Source organism: Nyctereutes procyonoides, unplaced genomic scaffold (assembly GCF_905146905.1).
Source record: "Nyctereutes procyonoides isolate TBG_1078 unplaced genomic scaffold, NYPRO_anot_genome, whole genome shotgun sequence".
NCBI classification, from domain to species: domain Eukaryota; kingdom Metazoa; phylum Chordata; class Mammalia; order Carnivora; family Canidae; genus Nyctereutes; species Nyctereutes procyonoides.
This window is the reverse complement of record NW_026575037.1, coordinates 18536189-18560998: the sequence shown is the minus strand read 5'-3', so window position 1 is coordinate 18560998 and position 24810 is coordinate 18536189. Positions and strand designations below refer to the sequence as shown.

At 35.7% G+C, this 24810-nt stretch overlaps 1 protein-coding gene across 3 annotated transcripts in view; it reads left to right on the top strand.

The window, feature by feature from the left end:
• Positions 1-966: 966 nt before the first annotated feature.
• The window catches only part of SYT14 (synaptotagmin 14), a 135401-nt gene continuing 111557 nt past the window's right edge, over positions 967-24810 (top strand). For 2 of the 3 annotated variants that reach the window (XM_055319374.1, XM_055319373.1), the window contains exons 1-2: positions 967-1093; positions 8056-8271. In XM_055319374.1, the coding sequence (XP_055175349.1) occupies positions 982-1093; positions 8056-8271 (328 nt within the window). In that variant the 5' untranslated portion in view covers positions 967-981. Of the gene's footprint in view, positions 1094-3568; positions 4500-8055; positions 8272-24810 lie in introns of those variants that run through there. The other variant, XM_055319372.1, reaches the window with a different exon arrangement.

The window sequence follows — 24810 nt, the reverse complement described above, 5'->3', positions numbered from 1 at the left end:
TTATTATAACAAGATCCATTGTGTTTCTGGAACATACAGTAATCTCTTTCTCTGGACCTTTGCACTTGCTATTTCTTCTTCCTGGGATGGTGTTAACTTGCTAACTCTTAATAATTCTTAGAATATAACCATAGAGCCCATAACTTTCAGAAAAGCCTACTGGATCCTTCAACATTGGCTTAAGTGTTTCTGTGTTCTTTGTTCCACCACTTGTAAACACCTTCACCAGACCGTTCATAGAAGACAGGAGCTGTATATGTGATAGTGCCTGGTGTATGGCTGCTGGTCCAGAATATTTGTTGATTGAATGAGTGGGATATCGTAGAGAGGATATTGTCATTCCACGCAAGGGGAAGAGGTGAACAGAGACAAAGTGTGTGGTAATGCACATAACTGATTCTGAGGCAGTGAGTGGCACCATTTGATTGGAGTGTAATATTGAAAAGAGGGTGGAGCTTTGAATGCCAAGAAGTCCAGAGTTTATTAAATAAAACGGGCCAATGAAACTTTTAGAGATGATAATAATAATATGTGTTCTTGTAAATTTTGCTAAGATACCTGTGCATGGGAAGTAATTTTTTCTAATTCTTGTGCTAAAATTTTTGTACTACTCTTAAATGGATTAAATATATTCATTTTATTTTATATTTCATATTTTATTTATTTATTTATTTTATAGATTACTGTCTTTTAAGATTGCTCCAGGATAATTTATACAGAAACTTTTAGATTTGAATAAGTACTGTTAAATGAATTGAACAGCCCATTAAGCTGTGCAGCTTGTTTTTCTTATAAACCTATGTAAACTATGACAGTTAAAAAGTATAATTCAACTAAGGCAGTAGTCTAACATATGTGTGAGGGTTTCCTTCTTATTTGTAGCTTAGAGAAGAAGAAATGCTTACCGCTGTGACTTTTTTTTCTCTAGTATCTCCAGAGGCAGTTGGATTTTTGTCAGCTGTTGGGGTGTTTATTGTCTTGATGCTGCTCCTTTTTCTCTATATTAATAAGAAGTTCTGTTTTGAAAATGTTGGCGGGTTTCCAGATCTTGGTCCAGGCTCCATCACAAGGAAGGACTCACAAGGTAAAAGCTGTAAGTATCATTACTGCTTTTCTTCTTCGTTCTGTTTATCTATACCATTCTGTTACATTATTTTTTTAAAAATATATGGTAAAAAAAATATATATATATATATGACATTCTGTAAACTAACATTCGAGCCACCTTTGTGTGAGTAAAAAAAAACTATTAAATTATGTTCAATTTTCTTTCTGTTGTTCATGAATGTTAATATATCACACAGAGATGAATTGTATACTATCAGAAGATGACATTTTTATTTTTCATATCTAAGGCATGCTTTTGAGACTAATGTGAGTCGATATGCTTTAACAAGAAGGATAGAACTTTCTGCTCTGTATAGCTTAAATCTTACTGTCCAGATAACTCTAGAGAGCTTTTCTCTCATATTCCCATAAAAGACTTTTGAAAGTATTCACTCTTTTTCTTTCTCTGCTGTTGTATTCTCAGCTGGTGGATACTTTTATTGTGGAGAAAGTGGTATAGATAAAGTCTGGTTATGAAAGTTAGTGTTCCTCTCCCTCTCTTGGTACTATAGGCATTATATCACCTTCTATCACTTATTACTACTAGATACTAGGAGAGATGAGGGCTGTAATTTTGTTCTTTCTTTCATGTAAAGTGTTCTCGGAGTTAATTTTTTTTTAAAGATTTTATTTATTTATTCATGAGAGACAGAGAGAGGGGTAGAGGGAGAAGCAGGCAGAGGGAGATGCAGGCTCCCTTCAGGGAGCCTGATGTGGGACTCGATCCCGGTCCTCCAGGATCACGCTCTAGGTCGAAGGCAGGCACTAAACCGCTGAGCCCCCTAGGGATCCCTGGAGTTAATTTTTTAATATTATTTTAAGAGTTCTTTATTTGCTGTTTCCAAAGACAGGCTTATATAAATGGTAGCAGAAGCAAGTTGAGAATTATAAAGGCAAGGTGTTTAATTTAGAACAATGTTGGAGAGCATTAGCAGAAAAACCTGGCTTTTCTTTTCCATGTACTGTTTTGGAGAGAGGTTTTTTTCTACTTCTGGTAACTTAGAAAGTTTATAAAAATCTGTTGGTTATTGAATTACATCTATGACTTTTGCATCAGGAAACTCTAGTGCTTTTGTGACTTTGATTTAAGTTTAACATTTATCATAGTTCAGTCTTGCTTTTTTTGATCATTTGTGTAGAGTTGAACTGGTTAAAGGTATCTCTTTAGGCAGCCTCCAGGAGTCCCCTCATTCAGCATTTCTGGTTTTTCTTTGGTCTAATGACTCCTTTACACTGTTAAAAATTATTGAAGACCCCAAAGAGCTTTTGTTTATGTGAGTTATAGCTATTGATACATACCATATTAGAAATTAAAACTGAGAAAATCAAAAAATATTCTTATCAATTTATTTGTTTAAAAAAAACCCACTGACATGTTGTGATAAGCACTGGGTGTTATACGTAAGTGATGAATTACTAAATTCTACTCCTGAAACCAGTAGTACCCTACATGTTAACTAACTAGAATTTAAATAAGAACTTGGAACAAAAACCCCACAAAACCCCAATAAGCCTATTACATACATTTTAAACATAAGTAATATTTTTAACTTAAAAAACTATATATTTTCTACCTCCCCCCGCAAATGGTGTGAAGAATGCTACTGTTTCATATTTTTTGCAAATCTCTTTAATGACTGGCAAAGAAGAACCAGCTGTTATTCTCCTATCTGCTTCTGCATTCAGTCGGCCGTGTACCCTTTAAAAAACTCCAGTTTTCATTTATGAGCAAATGAAAATGAAAAAGTTAAATATCCTCTCACTGTTATTAGAAAAGTAATTCTGGTGTTGAGGATCCTTTTGGAGAGGTTTTGGGAATCTTCTTTTTCTGAGCCTTGTTTTTTTCACTTATTAAATAGGAATATTTACCTCTTAGAGTTGTTGTAAGATCAGGTATGATAAGACTTGTAAATCACAATGCCTTGCATTTGGTAGCCACTCTGCAGATGTTTACTCTCTGCTCTTTCCTCTATTCTGACCTCTGTACAAATTGCTTAGATATTTCCCCCTTAATAGTTGTCTTAATTTGAAATGATATTGGTAGTTTGTTAATAATATAGGGTAGTTCCCCTATGTAGACTCTCAGTAAGTAAACTAAAAGTCCATAATAAAAATCCTTTTTATACTTCTTCTTGCAGGTATAGAATAAAAAACCAGTAGTATTTGAGGGGAAAATATTGTCTTGCTGCTGTTATGATAGCTATGGAGTGGGAAAAAATGTCATTACATTTAAGCCAAGTGGTTTGATTTTTTTTTTTTTTTGGAAGAGTCTTTGCTTCAACGTGTTTCTTTCAATGCATAATGCATTTACAGAGAGATTAAAAGCCACAATGCACAATAATAATACTGAGCTCATGAGTAACAACATTTAAGTCAATTTTAAATTCAGATTCCAAAGTGGTTGATATTTTGAGAAGAGGAAATTCCATTATCACATCTGTTAGGAATAAGGGATTAGAAAATGGCATTTTTCAAAACTTTCCAGCAGAATCTGCCTTCAGTGTCTTCTCTGGTGGACACGATCAGTAATGCTGTAGAGGACCTAACCGCGGCTGTCGGGGAAGTCGGCTACACTCTAACTGACTCGGTTGCTGAACAGGTAACAAATATGATAAATGGCTTTCGCCCAGAAGAAGAAAGCTCTGCAGTAGCAGAAGTTGTAGCAGATGCTTCTGAACAAGGAAATGCTGTGTCACCAGAAGTCTCCAAAGACACTAACTGTCAGAAAACACAGTCCAGTTTAGAGCACAGAGCAAATCGAAGCAGTTGTTACAATACTTCAGTTTCACAAAAGCAAGATCAAGGAATGAATGAAGAAAGAGTATTCACACATATTGATGGTAGGCAACAGTCTCCACCAAAACCTCAAGACAGCAGTAATGCTGGTAGTGATTCTTCTTTGAAAGGTCACTTGAGTGATGGTGGGATCTCAGTTATCAAGCAGAATGCAAGGGCTGGATCTGCTTCTCAAGAACTTGAACGTACTGACAGATGTAAAAAAATTGGATTAGGAATTCCTGATAATGGTAAGAATTTAAAGGAGGTAAGATCTCAAGAAATGAAAGAAAATCATTTAAAGAAAGCTGAAAAACATATTAAAAGTAAAGGATCTAAAGGGAATGAGTGGTCAGGAAATGAGTGTTCTCCAAAAGATATTTTGGCAAGCAACAGACATACGATACAGAAACCCACTATGAAAGAAGACATACATCCAGCACTATCAGCTAATTCTCAAGATAAGTTACATGGAAAAATCAAAGAACAAATAAATCCAACAGCATATTACAAAGTGAAAGGAGACATAAAAATAAAGAAAAATGAAGCCATTTCTGCCCACAAAGGAACAGCAAGGAGTAAAGATGAAAAATATTCTAATCTAATGCCAGGAAAAGGTGAGGTCTCCTAATGTGGGTTTAAGTGATAAACTTTCTCCTTGATTTTTTAAGTTAAAAAAAATCCAAATTTCCAAACTCTCCTCTACATGTGTATATATCTAATTTAAGATTTTCTTGAATCCTCTTATTGGGAGATGCTTTTAAGGTCATTCTTTTTTTTTTTTTTTTTCCTGACAATCAGTTTGAAAGCATTAATGTTCTTTGTACACCACTAAAAATTTGGTCAATTTTTCAGTGGCCCTAATTTTTCTTAATGATTGTTTATTATACAACCATAAACTACATAGTTTCTTAAGTAGTACGCATTCTTTAGTTGGAGTGTATTTAGTATGCTATAGTTGAATTTTAAAATTTTATAATTTTGTTAACTAACCCCTGAGACCTTTATACTATTTTGCCCTTTGAGTCTATCCCAATAAGAATCTGTATCAAGTGTTTTATATTTTCCCTTTAGAACAATAGAGTTTATTTTATTTATTTATTTTTAAAGACTTTATTTATTCATTTGAGAGGGAGAATGGAAGCAGAGGGAGGAGGAGAAGGAGAGGAACATGCAGACTCTGCACTGAGCTTGGAGCCTGGTGTGGGGTTCAGTCCCCTGAGATCATGATCTAAACCAAAATCAAGAGACAGATACTCAACTGGCTGAGCCACCGGGGCACCCCTAGAATTTATTTTATTGAATAACATGCTTCAGATTATGTGTCTATTCATTTAGCCACATATTAAGGATTTTATATGACTTCTGTGTTACAGTGAGCATATGTGAACAATCTATTATTTTTTTAACAATCTATTATTTTTCATGAGTTCTCTATGTAGAACTAAGATTCCATTTAATCATTTATAGTTTTCAACCACAATATTTGTGACAGTTTTCAAAATAATGAGCTAACAGTTATTTGGTTTGGTTGCAGAATTGCTTTATAGTACTAATGATTACTACTGATAATCCTTCACTTATATCCATTTATTGTCGATCTGATCAAAAAGCCAAAAGTATACCAGCTTTTATTTTAAAAATATGTATCTGACATTGTTCTATAAGTTTAGATTCTTATAAAAATAGCAAAAATCTGAGTGGCAGTATAAATGAGGAAGATTTTCAGTTCTGCATGACTTCATACATAATCAGGCTCTGCTATTTATCAATTATATAAATGATTTTTAAGTGATATTGTAGAGGCTGATCCGGGATGGATAGACTAATTAAAAAAGAAAGCTAGTTTTTGGAAATATGTCCCTGTTGGAGTGAGTCTATTCTTCTAGCAGTTTTTCAGTTATCAAATTCAGTGGTTTTGGGTAGCGTTGGTTTGGTTTTGTTAGCCTTATTATTTGAAGTAGCAAGAAGAAAGAAATAAACAAAATAAAGTAAAATACCTATTTTATTCAGAAAATAACAGTAGAAAGTAATAATAAATGCTACACAAGTAGCAGTATAGAGTTAATTTTGTTTTGATTTGTTTTCATTCGGAAGCATGCTGGTTCCTAAAAAAACCCAAGTATCTCTCAGGTATTCTGGATTATGGTCAGTACTAAACTTCAGCATATTATGTTCTAAAAATCATTTGGAAATCATTTGACATGTAGATTACTTCTTCATATAGCTGAACTATAGTAGTATCAGTATTACTAGTGTTTGTGTTCTAGGTTTGTTCATAGAGCTCTCTATGAGAGCTTTCTCTCTCAGAGAGAGAGATAGAAATGTTTCCTTCTATATTTCTGAATGCAGGACTGCTTTAGGTAACATTTTGTGGTAGACGAAGTGTGACAGCAGAATTTCTAATTACCCTTCTCAGAGCTCTCCTGCTTCTTAGAGGCCACCACCATGGTAGCCCACATGTGCTAAGAGCTCTCAGCTGGGAGTCAGCATGCCCAGGCTCTAGACCAGACCACCATCTAACAGCACTTTCTGCAATGTTGGAAAAGCTCCATATATAGCCCACATGGTAACCAGTAGCCACACACACCTATTGAGCACTTGAAATGTGGCTGGTAGCACTGGGGAAACTGGGTTTTAAAATACATTATTTTAAATCGAATAGCTACATGTGGCTAGTGACTGCACATTGGGCAGTGCAGAATACGACAATGGTCACAGTTTTACCCTTTCATAGCTTCCTTTTACTGAATTAAAAAGGAAGACTTAGACTAGTGACATCCAAGCTTCCTTTACTTCTGATTGTAAATAGACCATTTCTCTACCATATTTTAAAATTACTTATTCTGTGTCTTCTCACCTGAATTTCAAACCTTGATCCCTTTAGTATAGATGATCTCAAATGTTTATAAAGAGAAAAGTATCTAGACTGAACTAATAAAGTCTATGTGCTGTGGTTTCTGTATCTTTCAGGGTTGTTTATCATTCTAAGAAGACTGCATCTTAGTTTAAATGAACCTCAACATAGTGCAGTTTCAGAATTTTTACTTGAAAAAAAAATGGTAGCAACTCGTTATTATTATACTAGTTAACTATTATTTTAAGAGTAATACAAGTTTTATATGTCCTGAAAATTTTTTTTTAAATTTGGTTATACTTAAGTAAAATTTTCTTAGTAATTCCCCCTTTCACAGAAGATAACTTATATCCTTCCACATATTTTCATATGTGCATATGAACATCCACTGCATGTGTCTTTGTGTATTGCATGTGGGAGTGTGTCTGTGTGTGCTTAAATGAGAATATAGGCACACCTTCTGTTTTATAACTTTCTCTTTTCTCTCACCATGATGTAGTTATTCTACCCTGTGAGTACCTGTAAGTTCACCTCCTCATTTGCAGTGACTGTATACTACATCATTGCATAGATATATCATCATGTACTCAACCACGGCCCAGTGACGGACCTTTAGATCGTGTTTTATTTTTGTTTTTTATTGCTGTTTAACACAATGCAGTGAATTGTCTGAACTATATATCTTTGCTCACCTGTTAATTCTTAGGCCGAATTCTTAGAAATGTGATTGGTAAATTCCTAGAAATGAATCACAGAATGTGCAGATTTAAGAGTTTGTTATGTATTGCTGAATTGATCTCTGTAAGAGTTGTACCAGTGATAATTCCACCAATAGTATATGTCTGCTCATTTCTCTGTTCTACTCCTAGCACAAAGCATGATCATTCTTGAGAATTTGGACCCAGATGATAACCACAATGTTTCTAGTAACATGAATTATTTGAATCAGGGCCATATGTACTGGCAATACTTCTAAGTCTCTTTGTGTGCTACTGATCCTTTAAAAAAATTGTGTAAGGTGGTGAGTTCTGTTATTTCCTTGATCTGTAACATGATTGGAAAATCCCTGAGATTAACATTTTTTATAATTAGAATATACAAATTTATCTTTTTCTATTAAAAATATGAAAATATAAAGTTTCAGGCTTCTTAAAAAATTATACTTATTTAAATACACTTATTTATTGTGTATGTATATTCATGTATATATGGAAAAATGTGACATCTATCTCTTTGTGTGCATGTGTGTGTGTATCAAAATCATTATACATTATTGTCTTAAAATTTTGATTTGCTCTCCCTGTCATTCCAAATAGATAATTCCTACATGGACAAAGATGAGCATGGTTCATCCTCTGAAAGTGAAGATGAAGCACTGGGTAAATATCATGAAGCCTTGTCTAGAACACACAATTCCAGGCTACCATTGGCTGACTCGAGACAAAAGAACTATGCGTGGGAAACAAGACAAAAATACAGTCCTCTGTCTGCGGAGTATGATGGCTACAGTAGTGAAGCATCGATAGATGAAGGTAACACAGGTTACTTACTTTATTTTTTTTTTTTTTAGATCACACACTATGGTATTAGATTACTTGTGCCTAAAATTCTAGGCATCTGTGGCTGTATGGTGAACACGAGATGATAAACAAGGTCACAATTCTGTGAATATAATTTTTTGAAATTTAGATTTTTGGACTGAAGCCCAAACCCAAAACACCTAAAAGCAAAACACCAAATAATTTAAATATTTAAATAATTCTGTTTCTCTTTACACAGTGTAAGCATGAGGCAGAAGGTGTGAATTTGCTGTTCTCACATGAAGTCAGGCTCTAAATACCTGGCATAGGAACTCACAGAATCTAAGTATTTATAGTGTTGAATGTCAGTCTGGTGTGTCAATGTGTGCTTTTTCATTCAGTGTGGCCCCTAAACAGAAGTCAAATACTGGATGTGGCACACAGCAGAAGAAATGGTGATCTGGTCTGCGTAGGGGGAAAAGTGTCCAAGGTGGATTGAGAGCTGCTACTGTATTATGTTTTGCTTTAAGGATGACCTAAGGCATTTTCAAGGATTATTTTGTCTCTAATTGATTTTTGCTTCATGTACTGACATTGGTATAAAACTCAACCTTTGTGGAAGATACACATCCACTCCGACATGTTTTTACATTTTTCTATAAGGGAAATAAATTGCCGTTAATTAGAGCATATTTATTTCCACATTTTCAGTATGTTGCTCACATGCTTGATACAATCTATGAGTACACCTAGTAATTATTATCCTTATACTCATATATGAAGAAAAGAGCAATATATCTTGGGATTTTTATTATTACATCAAATGCAAACTGTCCTTAGTTTTATAGCTGCGGTTTGTATTTAAGGGACTATTACTATTGATTAAAGTCTTACACCAGCATGTAGAGTTGTCAAAGGAGCTAAATCATCTTTTTTTTTTTAAATTCACCTTAATGCTAGCTAATGGTTGATGTACCTTCTTTTTATTTCTACTAGTACATAATTTATAATAAACTAGTCAAATGCTGAGTATTACTATATAGAAAGCTCATTATGAAATACAAGGGAAGAAATAAAAAATATTAGACTCTACCCTCAAAAATACCTTACTCATACTAGAGAAAATCAAACATGTGCTTACCAAGATAACTGAGTAATATAAAGCAGTAAAGCCAGTGCCCACATATGTACACCTCTTACACTCCTGGCTCATGAAGAGTAAAACCGAAAGAGAATGGATTTTAAACCTGATCTTTGTTCACATTCTGGCTCTGCAACCTAACACTTAGTAGCTACAGACTTTGGGCAGTATAGTTCTTAGTTTTTAGGTTTGTTTTGTCATCTCTAATATGTGGATAATACCTTGCTAATAGGATTGTCGTGAACATTAAGTGGTATAGGTGGCAGTTTTCAGCAGAGTTCTGGCCCCTGTGGGTGAGTGACCAGTAAATGGTAACTGTAGCTGAGGGTAGTGAGAGCAGTGCTGGTGATGAGAGTGAGCAGTCATGAGCAAGTCCTGCATTTGTCGTTTGTGTCCCTAGATGCTTCCCTTTTTGCAGCTTAAGTTTAGAATTTTTGTTTTTTTCCTCCTCACTGCTTCATCTCCCTCACTCCCTGCACTTCTGTGCTGTCTTGATTGCTTCCCCATAGTTCTCTTATTCTAGCATGGCTCTATTATCTGGGCGAGAAGTGATGAGGAGAGAAACATAGCCTCAGCGGCTCTTGTGTTCTTGCCCTAAGCTCTGGAACTGGTGCAAATGTCCTGGAGTCACCTTCTGTTTTCATTTTACCTGTATATTTAGGATCTATCTCTACTTTCCTACCATTTCTACTCTAAATTAATTGATAAGATACCGAGGATAGATTGATTTTCGGCATTCTTAAATTAGATTTATTTCATAAACATTTGTCGAAAGCTTTTTATGTGCCATACTGTATACTGTGGATGTAAAGATAAATAAAACAAAGTTGTTACAGAGAGCCCACAGACTAGAGGAGGAGGACCATTTGACTATATGTGTAATATCAAATGATAAGAGGTCTTTTAGTTTCATATACAAAGTGCCATAGACATACAGAGGAAGTACCTCAGTTCTTGTTTGGGAGGTGGGGAAATTTACTGTAGTCTTCACAGAGTTGGTGAACTGAACTTAAGTAAACTATTTCAACAGCCATGGAATAGTGACTGCATGAGAGTAAATGAGAATATATTTTAGTGTCTTTAATTCAGGATCTGTTTGGAGAATGGGCAGGTAATAGGATTGAATGCCATGCTTGGGAGCTTATTGTATTATAGGAAATAATACAGTCCTGGAAAGTTTTCCAGCTGAACAATGTGCACTTTCAGAAATGTATTTAAGGAAGATTTAAATAAAAACTCTTTAACCATAAAAAAAATAAGATTATTTAACTGTTGTAACAGAAAATGAATTGAAAGTAGGACTTTTGGAGTTAGAAAGGACCAATGAGATAAACAGTGATGAGATCTTCATTGGCAGTGAGTTTGGGGACACAGAGTTTGTGGATTTAAGGATGGTCTCAGTATATCTTGAATGATCGATTGTGTGCAGTGAGTGAAGAACCAAGATTTTTAATTAGTTCATAGAGCATTAGAGAAGTAAGTTTGTGTGGGAGGAAATAATTTAGTTTCCATCATGCTAAATCGGAAATGTCTGGAACATCCAGGTGGAGATGGATATCCTTATTATTAAAATGCTGTAATTGGGATTTAAGATGGAGAGATGACCAAATGTTAATGTAAGAAAACAATAGACTAGGAGAATAGTTCTGTATCATAGGTTATTGCTTATTGAAAAGTCAAAGTCTCTTTGAGCTCAAAATAGTTTTAGTGGGAGTAGGGGAAGAAAGGAGAATTTGATTAGAGGGGGAGATTTCAGAGCTCTTAAGGTCTTAGGTAAAAGCAGTTTCAAGTGTTAATAAATTTTTAACATGCCCACATACAAAGATGCAGAAGTATATATAAAGTTCTAAAAAGTTTTGAGGAAAGGAGTAAATATTATCTGTTGCAAAAGTTGTGAGAGTACTTTAGAGAAAATGGCATTTAAATTTAACTTTGAAGAATGGGTATGAAGTTGGTGAAAAGACTAAGTAGAGGTATTTTAGATGGAACTTCATAAACCCCAAAGTACAAAGTGAAGTCCATTTGGCTCCAACATGGATGGATGGATGGATGGATGGAGACAGAGACAAGAATAGGAAGCAAAATTGAAAGAAAGATGAATCTAAAGTCTGGAGTACCTCCCTGACAATTGGATTTAATTTGTTAGCCAGTAAGAACTCGCTGGAAGTTTTTCACCAAGGAACCATGATCAGGGATGTGCCTAGAAAGATTAACTTCACAATAGGAAGACTATAGAGAAAGACACCAATTATGGAGTCTTTGGAGTAGTTTGTGTGGAAAATGGTAAATATCTGAATTACAATAGTGGTAATAGAAATACAGTAGGATAGGAGAGACATTATAGAGGTAGAATTTATCAGATTTAGGAGCTGAATGTATTTGGAATGTTAGAAAGAAGGGAGGGTCAAAGATGACACTGGGTCCTAGCATGTGTGACTAGGAGAATGATGAGGTCATGAATATAAATAGAAAGTGCAGAGAAGGATCTCCTCTTTTGGAAGTAGGGGCTTGGGGGTGGGACATAGAAGTGGTTTTATAGATATAATGAAGCAGGACATTTAAGCAGTTGGAAATGACCATGGAGCTTGAAATCATGAATGGGTTTAGGGAGAAAAAGAGGTTCTCAGATGATGCATGCTAAGAAAGTAGAAATCATGGGCATAGATTTAACTGTTGAAGGAGGATGTATGGAGAGAAAAGATCAGAGAACCATTTCCTTTAATAGGAATCACCTCCTTTAACAGGAGAATTAAGAGTGTCACTTCAACAGAGAGGAGAAAGTAAAGGCAATAAAATGGAGAATCAGGAGAATATTGTATTTTATCAGGCGTGGAAGGAGAGTTTCGAATGCTGCCTGTAGACTGGGGAGGATAAGAATTCAAACAAGCCCCCTTCTTCAGTAGCAGTTGGTCAGTAATGTTCAATTAAAAATCTAGCTGCTTAAAATAACAAATTAGATCGAATGTTGTTAAGAAGAGAATAAGTGATCAGAAAGCCTACATTTGCTGCCCACACTTTCTTACAAACTACTCTTTCCTTTTCAACTTGCAGAATTGAGGAAGAGAGGTAGTGGAAGGGGGTTGTAACGATAGTGTTCACCTTCTCCCTCCAGCCCAACAGTGGTAACCCTCCTCTGGCATATATTTGGGAAGGAGATGGATTTGGTTTCAAATACACATTTGGGCCTCCAGCAGGTGGTTGTTCCTCTGCGTGGCTAACTCCACAGAAACACTGTTCACTTCATGGCTGGCCACCTAAGAGGACTGCTGAGTGTAGTTCTCTTGGTAGGATTTGGTTCATTTTTCTGAGGTAAGATGTAAAGGGATAGATATGGTAGGTTATGTTTCCTTTTGTTCTGCATATTATTCTGTTAAGTTTATAAGATCAAAGTTAACTGATACATAGATTGAGGGTAACTAAAGGGAATTACAAAGGTAGAGGAAAAATATTCTTGAATGTACATTTTTTAAAAGATTTTATTTATTTATTCATGAGAGAGAGAGAGGCCAAGACATAGGCAGAGGGAGAAGCAGGCTCCCTGTGGGGAGCCCAGTGTGGGACTTGATCCCAGGACCCCAGGATCACTCCCTGAGATGAAGGCAGACACTTAACCACTGAGACACCCAGATGTCTCCTTAAACATACATTTTTTACATGACATACTGTTACCTCATTAGAGCTGTTAAGGAGCCATTAGTTCATTTCTCAATATTGAATAATTCTAGTAGAGAAGCTTTGAAACAGCCAATACTGAAAGTATCTGTAAAATTAGAGAGGGTCAGGGAGGGCCTGGATAGGGCTAGGAGAGAACAGTGCAGAACTTTCTGACCAGGTAGTAAGAACTACCATATTGAGCTCCTACTGTGTTCCTGACTCTTAGTTTCTGTATATACCATACTATTTAGTCTTCATTGCAAATCATCGTGGTAGATAAGATTATCCCCATTTTACAGAAGTGAGAAGAGATTTTAGATTGAGTAGGTAATTTTTAACCAAAGGTTACATGGTAGGTTATAAAAACTATATTTGTCATGTCCACTGCAAAATGAATGTTGTTTTAGCTTCTGTTTTAACCTCTTCAGGTGAGTCCTTTAGAACGGTTTATATACTATAAATCTGAAATACAGATACTCTAGAAAAAAGTAAGAAAATGTGGTGGCATATTTGTTATCATGTTTTCTCCTCTAGGTGGCCATATTAATCTTCCAGTTTTGTGAATTACAAAAGGGAATGATATCTGTAAGAAATTTTTCCAGGAAAAATAAACATTAATATAATATATCCAGTTTCCTTTGTTCACAATTTTAACTGTATTTTTACTGTGTTGTTCTTAAAGACATTTTCTGATAACCCTGTTTTATTTTTAAAAGGCATCAGAGTTAAGTGGTAGGCTGTGGATATCTTGTTTAAGAGTTGGTAAATATAGACTAACCTCTGAAATTCCGTTCATGCTAATTAGTGCTTTCCATTTCTATATTAGAAAAGAGAAGCCAATTAAAGATCTAGAGCAAATTCAGTGTAAAATTATTAGAATGTCTATTTTTTATAGCTTTTCATTCTTAGTTCACTATAGAGATTGCAAGCTATTTTTACATATTGTGGCATAGCTATATAACTAAATCATAATGTTATTTTGGGGTGAGTTAATTAAAAATAGTATGTGAAATAATTTTTGGCATCACTTATTTCTTAGGATATGTGGCCCATACATAGACACACCTGTCATTCGCTTTCTTATGGCTACTCTGCAAGCTTCATGCTATTAATTTTGATGTTATCTTAAAATTAGGGGCATTAAAACATATTGACTTGTACATTTTATTTAAATGTTACCTTTAAAATAATACCTAATAATGATAAATTATGTATACGTTAGATGCATTTTAACTGCTTTATAAAGATTATTCTATCACTATTCACAATTTCTTTGTGGAGAAGGCAAGCATAAAAAAATTCTTTTTTTCCAGATGTCTTAGAACAGTGAAAGTTATATATATTAATGGTTTGTTGAGATTCTTGGTAAACTTTTTCTTTGATTTCAGGAGTTGTTTATGTACATTTTTTTCTCTGAAGAATTTTGTGTGTGTGTGTGTGTGTGTGTGTGTGTGTGTGGTGTAGCTTTAAGTATGACCAGTTTGAAGAGAAATTGATCTTAAAGACTTCTGCATCTTTGTGTTTTGGAGATCTTTTTATGTGATGAGATCAGTCACTCAGTACTGTAGTATTCATTTATAGTGCTACTTTTGCAGGCCACCACTGACCTATAAGATGAGATGTCTTTGTGCAGTTCAGGTAAAGGTACAGCCTGCTGTGTAGACAGGTTAGAAAAAGGTATTGCCTTTGTGCAGACACTGCATCATGAGTGGTTAGCATCTACGTAAGAGGAAAAGGCATCCCTTCTTCCAGTTGTAAGAATTGGCAAACCCTCAGGAAGCTTTTTGCAGTGCACAGACTGCACAACCATACACAAGGCCCTGAGCACCTGTGTTTATACATTTCCAATCCTGAAATGAATTGGTGGAATTTCTGTGTTTTCCGTGGTGAAACTATGGATCCTTCACATTTCTTTTTTGTCTGAGTACTTGTCTGGTAGTAGTTAGCTAGAATGATAGAAATTAAGTGATAGTCGTTAAAGATATCTCTGATTACAATACAAAACTGAAACCCAGAGACATGTGATCTTACTAAGATTATAAAATTCATTAGTGGCAAAACAGAAGCTGTAAGTGTTTGTAACCAGGGAACAGGTTGACACTTTTAAAACGAATTATTCCGACAAACGAAAAAATGACAACATAAAAGAAAAATAGAATCATAAATATGAAAAAAACAAACCTAGTAATTACCAGCGGGGAAGTGGATAGGGGGATGGATGAAATAGGTAAAGGGGATTAAGAAGTACAGACTTCCAGTTATAAAATAATAAGCCACAGGGATGAAAAGTACAGCATTGGGAATATAGTCAGTAATGTAATCACTTCATATGATGACACATGGTAACCACACTTCCTGTGGTAAGCATTTCGTAATGAATATGATTGTTAACTCACTGTGTTATACACCTGAAACTTAATATAATATATTGTACATCCAGGCATCTGGGGTGGCTCAGTTAGTTAAGCATCTGACTTTTTTTTTTTTTTTGAAGAGTTTATTTATTTACTCATGAGAGACACACACAGAGAGGCAGAGACACAGGCAGAGGGAGAAGCAGGCTCCTCCCAGGAAGCCCAGTGTGGGACTCGATCCCGAGACCAGGATCATGCCCTGAGCCAAAGGCAAACACTCAATTGCTGAGCCACCCAGGCGTCCTAGCATCCAACTCTTGATTTTAGCTCAGGTCACGATCTCAGAGTCTTGAGGTCGGCTCCACATTGAGCATGGAACCTGCTTAGGATTCTCTTTCTCCTTCTCCCTCTGCCTCTCCCCTACCCTGCTCATGAGGCGCTCTCATTCTCTCTCCAAAAAGTGTGTGTGTGTGTGTGTGTGTGTGTTACACATCAACTATACCTAAAAATAAATTTTTAAAAGAGAGGTATTCGGTAACTAAGTGAATAGATAAGAGATGCACTATGAACTGAACATAGGCTGCATCCCTTGCTAGGGGTTGAGGCACGTCTGCTAAGTAGAGGAATAATGCTCACAGCAATCTGGCCATTATGAAGGCCTGACACTTTCTCTACAGGCTTCTGTTAGCAAAGCCCATAGGAGCACAGTCTCAGATTTGGGGAGCATGACATAGAGTCAGAAATGAACTGACAGGAGGAATCTTATTGCCCGAGGGCAGCAGTGACGGGAATATCTGTACTCACTGTCAATTCAAGCTTACCGATGAAGTAGATCTCATAGGAAACTGTCCCTAACGAGGGAGGCACAAGTCCATTTGTACTCCAGCGTGTGAGATAATATCCTTAGATGGTATAATAGAAACTTGAAGCTACTTCTAAAGACGGTGCCTAACATGCCTATCAAGTCTAGAGCCTGGGGAAGCCCCTCACTGCGTTAGAGGGGAGTGGAGTTCTGGATGACAGTACGTACAGTGGGTAGGCCTTAAGAGGAAGGAGCCCTCTAGCCAGAGGGCTGTTGATTATCGTGACTGTTGTAACATTTATTTTTATTGTCTTTTAGGCGCTGCTAAAGTCTTCATGTAGAATATTTAATTTTATCTTCGCAGAAATATTTTTATTTTGTTACTTATTTATCTAATTAATTAGTATTCCAGTTTTGAGAAAACCAGCAGCTTGGGGGGCAAGTTAGCATGCCCTCGTTTACAACCGCTCCAACAGCTCGGGTGCAAACAGCTCGGGTGCAAACCGCTCCAACAGCTCAGTTGCTTCCAGAGCTCAGGTGCCTGAACTATAACACACCATGTCAGGTGCTCTCCTACCTGGTATAAGGATAAAGAAACTATTTTTTTCTTCCAAAAAATAGTGTCCCATTGTTCTGAGAGAATTTTGTGAAGCCTATGGTCTCTAGGGAGAGAAGGAATCCTACCACTGGGAAGGATCCAGGGTTTTGGTCTGGGGCTCCGAGATGAAGCAGTACTCGTGCCAGCTGTACGTAACCCAAGCCTTGGGCAGCCCTTCTGCAAGCTGTACAGGGCAGGCAGTAAGACCCTAGAGCTGATGTGTGGATTTCTTATCCTCATACCCAATACAGAAAGTTTGGGGGGAAACCAGTGACTTGTCATTTTACCTCTAGCCTTCTTCCAAGAAAAGCCAGCAGGGGCTTATTGAGATACTACAAAGTTTTTCCATGGTGGACTCGTGTTAGAGTTCACTTAGATAAGAGGAGAGATGTTAGGAGTTGGTTCGCATGGGAAGTATTCCATCTGGGGTACAGGAATCCAGAACTAGTACCCAGTCACCTTCAGATCTGATCAGATTAAGGACACCACAGCAAGAGCGGAAGGGCCAGCCCAGGTGGCTTGCCACATGTGCAGTGTCACACTTTAGTTTTATTGTTATTTTTTCACGTCTTGGCAGAAATCTTAACTGTAGACCTTTGATTTAGACTTAGGAAGCCCCATCTAATATTTTAAGTCTTTGTAACAGTCTCAGCAGTACTTAAAGATACCACTACCACCAGTATGATACTCAAGTATAGTTCCAGGTACAGTATGAAAGCAGCTTTTGTAAATATGAGCATCTCCAGTAGCATTAACCAGTTTATTGGTTAATAAAAAGCTACACCTTACCTTGCAATGGACTGGCAGGCACTTCAACAGTAAATTACAAAGAAGTTAATGGCATTCACTCATGTTCATACCACTCAGAATCAGTCACCATTCATCCTTTAGCATTCTTCTTTCCAGAATTTTCTATGGCTGTAACTTAAAACAATTTATACAGTAATATGTAATACATTTTTCCTTCAAAAATTTAACCTGTTGGAAAATTAAATGTTTCCTTTTCTTGATCCTTTCCCTCATTCCCAGAAGCAGCCTTTATTACAAGTTTGGTATATATCCTTCCAGTCTTTGTTTTCATACTTTATAAACATGTTAGCTGCTCATAGAAAGTATATTTTTGTGTGTTTTTAAACTTACATAAATGGTTTTATCAGAGGCTTATTGAAGATGTAATGGTCCTTTTTCCTTGGGGAAAAAGGGAGTGAAGTAGACAGTGAGTGAAAGGAAGTCAAGAAATATCAGTTAACAGAATAGCCTGAGTAAAATTAAAATCATTCCTTAGTCCTCAACTTCTTAAGACCAGAGACTGAGTCTTCTACTGTTAAATACCCTTTTCCTCCCATTTCCTCATGCATAACATCTGATTAAAGTCATTAAGTAATTTTCTTTGGTGGATTTATATCTTAAAGAGATAATTATTGTCAATTAATGTAATTTGTAGACCAGTAGGAAGATTCTTGACAGTTAGAAGTTTTTAAATTATCAGTCGTTGTCTTTCCAAAAAAAAAAGTTGAAAAGGAAAATGTAATCATTGTTAAAACATGAAATCATAAATGTTTATGATGTTAACTCCTCATATATCCTTCTTTCACTTTATTTTATAAGTGATACTGACTCCATATACTACTGCTCAGTAAAAAAAAAAATCTATCACTGAGGAAGAGAATACTTATAAATGGACACTGGAAAGGGGAAAGGAGAAAAGATGAGTGGGAAATATCAGAAAGGGAGACAGAACATGAGAGACTCCTAACTCTGGGAAACGAACTAGGGGTGGTGGAAGGGGAAGGTGGGTGGGGGGTGGGGGTGACTGGGTGATGGGCACTGAGGGGGGGCATTTGATGGGATGAGCATTGGGTGTTATTCTATATGTTGGCAAATTGAACACCAATAAAAAATAAATTTATAAAAAAAATAAACTGGAACTGAAGAATGTATTGATGCTATTGGTTTCTTATTAAAAGCTTTAGTGTGAAGGTGATTATTAGAAATTGATTCTATGTTTCTCACCCTGCACATCGTTTATGATACAGACCTAACTAAGCATTTGCACTAAGTTTATTTACATATTCTCTAAACTTGTTCACAACACTCCTGAAATTTTATTGCTTTTCTGTTTAAAAAAAAAAAAAAGAAAAAAAGAGTTTGCCTTGATATTGAATCACAGTATGAGATAAGATCACTCAAATATTTTTTCTCTCCAGTTTCTGCTGTAACTTGAGCTGGAATAAGAGTTAAGAGAGGGGAGAAAAAACCAGTTAGGACCATGAAAGAATGAACCAAATTGTTTACATGATAGTATCAGAAGACCATTTCCTGTCTGCTCCATGTTTGGGCAAATGTGAATCACGCTTTAGGTTTTGAGAAGCAAAAGGAAGAGGCCTGATGGATGCAAACTTACACTGGGCAATGGGGAGAGATGATGAAAGGTGAATTGAGAGATACAGTGGTACAGGTTACACACCATGGAATGTAGAGATTCCTGCTTCATTCATGTTAGATAATTACTGAGCTGTTTTCAAAGAGGTGAGTAACAACTTTATTAACAGTTTTTTTGGTAAAATGAAATTGAGATTCTATTTTAATTTTAAAATTCTGAAAAATCTCTCCTGTAAGCAATCTTGATGTGGGGCTCTCATTTTGAGACTTCCTGCCTGTGAGAAAATAAATTATGTTAAAATCTCTGATGAATGAGTCAAAAATTACCTTCAGAAGCTGAGAGATATTCTGATGCCTTGGCATATCTTTTCCCCTTTCTTGGTATGTACTCATAAAGATAAATATTTTCTTAGAAAATTTGGTTATATTTAAGTCATCGAGGTATTCAGTAATGCCATCAACTAAAACTAAGATAATTTAAATGGATTTTGAGAATTAGTATGGTAGTTATTTAAGGCCTAGATAGTTATGAAGTCCTTTGCCTTTTACAGTTTACACAATCTTTTACTCATTGTGCCTGTTTGTTAGTTAAGGGGAAAACATTAAAGGATTTTGGTCACTGGTAACTTGGGAAATGTTTCTTTAAGTATAAATTTAAGCATAATGAATAGCTTTTTCAAGATGATGGATTAAAATATTTTTGAAGGTAAAAAATCTGTGTTTCTCCTACATTGATAACAGGTTAATTACAGTTCCATAGACACATGAGCTATAATACAATGAATGATAATAGAGTAAACACTATTCTTCTGAGCCCTTTACATAAATTAAGTCTTTTAACCTTCATAGTGACCCTAAGACACAGACAGGTATTGTTGGTGTCCATATTTTCCAGAGAGGACACTGAAGCACAGTAAGGGTAACTTGTCCAGGGTTAGATAGCAAGTATGTGAGGGAGCCAGGATTCAAGTACCAGTCCTCTGTCCTCAGAGCCTATGCACTGAAGTCTCTCCTGAGAAACCTTGGATGATCTGTGAGAAAATCCGTTTTTTTATGTAATTTTTACACCTCAATAAATTCTTTATTGCTGTTTTTAATGTGTAAGTAATGCATGTTCCTGATAGAAAAATCAGAATTTATGGACAACAAAAAGAATAATTACTAAAAAAATAAATAAAATAAAATAAATTTTAAAAAAGAATAATTACTCATATTCCCATCATGAGAATACTATTGTGTCTATTTTTTTGTATCCTTTCTTGGACATTTTTATTTGCATACATATTTTTTAATTAAAATGGATTTCCTACACAGTGTTGTAATCTGCTTTTGTTCTACTCAAAAATATACCTTTTCTTGCCAACATATGCACTTCACAACATCACATATATGGATTGTACGATATAACATTGGATTGGCACACCAGAGTTATTTAACATTTTTTAGTTACTGATATTTAAGCCGTTGCTGATTTTTCCTATGGATATGATTTTTCTTAATAATATCTTAAAATGATTTCTTTTCTACCATGTTCTCTGGCATTTTTGGTTTCTGATTCAAGATTCTGACTTGAATCTCTGATCAAAGGAGTTCTTTTCATCTTTTAATAAGAGGTCTAGATGTGATTTGTGCATGTTTGTGTTTTGTATTCTGTAAATAATTCAAGGGGTTATACATTTGTGATGGCATTTTATAGACTCAGGTGGTATTAAAAATATTGAACTGGTATGATAATCTAATATATAATATCTATCTATAATATCTATCTATAATCTAATATATGAGTAAGGAGTAATTAAGTTGAATATATTTATTTGTTCTCTTGCTAAAGTTTATCTATAATAAAACTAGTTGCCAAAGGATATAAGTTGTAGGAAAAACTATCAAACTCTTCTAGAGATTTCAAAATCATTTAATTATTTTTAGAAATTGCTGCTGTGATCTTTGATTTGCTGCCACTGCTAGCTAAAGATACTCTTTTCTGAGCCATAATTTGACATTGGGAACTATTTCAAGCTCATCCAGTTATTTTTCCATTCAATTTGTAGTCATTAGTTGACTTGTAGTGACAATAACTAGAAACTTTCTCAAATAGTAATGATATTGTTTACAATACAGAATCCTTTATCAGCTTCTGCTGAACTGAACAATTACATGAAAATGTTTTCTAGCTTGCCATGCTGACAGGTGTTTTTATATATTCACTATCTCTGGTAACATCAAATGCAAAAAAAATATTGGAATTTCATATTTAATAAGGTTAGACTTAATCCTTCAGGATAGATAAGAGAAAGAGAAAGTTAAAAAAAAAAAAAGGGTGGTGGTGAACCTGGGCTCTGTTGTTGAGCTGCCTACGTTTGATTCCTGACTCTCTGTGCTAATATTTTCTTATCTGGTAAATGGACATGATGATAATATAATAGATAATACCAAAATAAGCTAATATTTATTTATTACAGTGTCATTCACTGAACAAATGATAACTGTCATTTTTATTGATAAAATTAATATGATGGTGCTGACGTTAGCTGGACGTTCAGTGAGTTTGTGAAACTCAGCAGAGTATCAAAAAGGGGTTCCCTCTCCAGGGCATCTTCCCAGTCTCAAATCTCCAGGCTTCCATGATGTCCATGCTGTTACAGGAGCACTTGTGGTACAGCACCAAGACAGTGCCTATGGTGACTTCCATTACCACCCACTCCTCTGCAGTCCTTATTATCCCAGTCCTGTAGAGGCTGTGGTCACTCTAAGGAACAACATGAAGGGAAGTGGATAGGCGGCAGGTAGCTACAACCTGGCCAGACCAAATGGACTTTGAGCATTCATCCACTGGGCTGCCAGTGTCAAGGCTGTCTCCTTCTGTGGTGTCTGTGAGCCCATGTAAGGATAAGGCCTGAGCATTGGTGGGTGCTAGGGCAGCTTTAACCCAAGGAGCCAATAGGAGGCCTTCAGTCAACCCTCTTGAGTTATCGCAGTGCCCAGGAGGTGGGACTTGGGGTAGCTCCTTGCTTAGGCACCAGCCAGTCTCAAAGAAGCTTCTAAATGAGGAAACTGAAACCATACGGGTACTGGATGGCTGAATGTCAGCCCTGAGCTGATCACTGATTATAGTTTGATAATTGGTGGAATAGGTGAAGGCCTGTAATTTACCAAAAAATTAATTCCCAAAGAAGAGTGTTTGTGTGGAGATGTGTGTGGGGGCAGGGTGGTGGTATGTGCAATATATGAATGCTTAACATTTACTCTTCTATTGAGAAATATCCAGCATATATTCAGTGGGGGAAAAAACCAAGGTGCAGAAAATTTTGCGTTCTCTATGATTTCTTATCTAAGAAAGAGGAAGTAGGTTTGTATTTGCTTATGTTTAAAAACAATGGAAGGCAAACAAGAACTTCTAAAAATAGTTTTCTGTGAGGGAAGGATGGAAGCAACTTCTCTGACAAACCTTATTTTACATGAATATAAGGAAATTAAATTTGGAAACACAGGGATCCCTGGGTGGCACAGCGGTTTGGCGCCTGCCTTTGGCCCAGGGCGCGATCCTGGAGACCCGGGATCGAATCCCACATCGGGCTCCCAGTGCATGGAGCCTGCTTCTCCCTCTGCCTATGTCTCTGCCTCTCTCTCTCTCTCTGTGTGTGACTATCATAAATAAATAAAAAATAAAAAAATAAAAAATAAATTAAAAAAAAATAAAATAAATTTGGAAACACACTCTCTAAAAACCAAAAGCACAGTGAAACAGAGGAAACTATGTATTGTTATCCTAACTATACAAAGAGAGATGTTTGATTTTTTTTTTTTTCAAAAGGGGAAATCGTGCTGATAGGAAGATGCTGTTACCGTAATCCAAGCGGCATGTCATAGTTTTCTCAACTGCAGAAGTAGCACGGGATAGAAGTAGGGAGATTTGAGACATATTTTGGAAAGAATATCAACAAGTTTTAGATTCGGGGCGGGGGGGGGGGCGGTAAGAGAAAGTGAGAAATCCAGGGTAGATTCCTGGGGCTTTGGATGATCAGTTAGGAGTATAAGAAAGAGTAGGGCAGGAATAAGGATTTTGACATATTCAGACAACTTTGAGATATCCACTTAACACATTGATCATTCACGGGATGAGTCTGATTACTTAGGGGAACAGTCCAAGCTAAAAATTATGATTTTGGGAATCATTATTGTATACAGATGGTATTTAAAGCCAGAGACTCTTTTAGGTATACTTGTTTATTATATATTACACTGCAATCAAATCTGCCTGCCTGATAGATTATTCCAGATTTTTTTATTAGGAAAATATTAACAAGGAATGTGGACATGTAGTGTGCTTAAAAAAAAAAAAAAAAACCTTATACTCTTTGCTTCTGCTTCTCAATTTAAAGCACTTCTCCCTTCTCTGGGAACTCTCTCTAATTTCTGGGGCTGGACCCCCAGTGGTTCTGTGTGTATTTCACAACCTTCCCCTTGCTGTTGTGCTTAGTTGTTTCAGTGTTCTGAAGAGGAGGTGCATAGACTTCTACTTTTGGGTCCCTCGAAGGGTCCTGGTTAATGCCTTTTTAAAGCTTAGTTTTGCAATTATTTCTAGGATCATGTTACATAAATCCTTGTATTTTTCTTATACATTCATTTCCTTTGGCTTCCAGTAGCTCTGGTTGGTTCCTGTTGCTAATTAAGACAGAAATATTTGTAGTAGTCTTTTGTATTTTAGTATATGAATCTGTAAGGAATTTAAGATAATTTTTTTAGATCCTTTAGAAATTGCACATCAATCCCTTCCCCACCCCTCATTTAAGCTATTGCTGGACTGTATCCTTTGTAGAAATCTTCTATTGCTTGGGATGGTCTTTTAGTGGATCAAGGCCTTAGGATTCTTTTGTTTCACTTTTAAAACTTACCCAGGGTGCTGCTTCTAACAAATGTGATAGATTTATTCTTTCCAGATCTAATAGTGTTGATATTAAAGATATTCTGCTGCTCAGACATGTTCATTCTAAGGAAGGATAAAAGTATCTTGAAAATTTTCCCCTTCCTTAGAATTTCCAGAAAGTGATTCCCTTACTAATAGTGCATCTTCTTATTGATATTTATTTTTTATGTATTTCGATTTTAAAATAATAAGAGCATTCAGTGCTACACAACATTCAGCTGAAAGCTTCTAATAACAGTAAAAATTGTAGAAGTTAATTTCATCAGTGTAAATTAGTCTACAAAATATTTTCCTAATGTATTATAAAACCTTGTTAAATGAAGATCTGTTTATTCAAAATAATGCTAAATACAAAGTAAATGCTTTTCCCAAATTAATTAGATTTCTATAAAAAATATATGAGGTGCTTTGAATGCAGTTAATTTGAAGTTCATTTACTTCAGAACCTTACATTTCAAATTAACACATTTTAAAATTTATAAGTTTAGTATACTTTAAGGGAGGACATATTCTGCGTGTGTTTGTGTGTGGTTTTCTTTTTTTGCATTCAGATAAAATGTACTTTAAAGACTGAATAATGCTACGAGCAATACAAGGAATACTGTTTCCTCTGAGGTGAAGCCTTTGAAAAAAGCTTCCTCTGGCCATTTCACATCTCTGAAGTAATGGTGAAGTTACATTAATAAACAAGAAGGA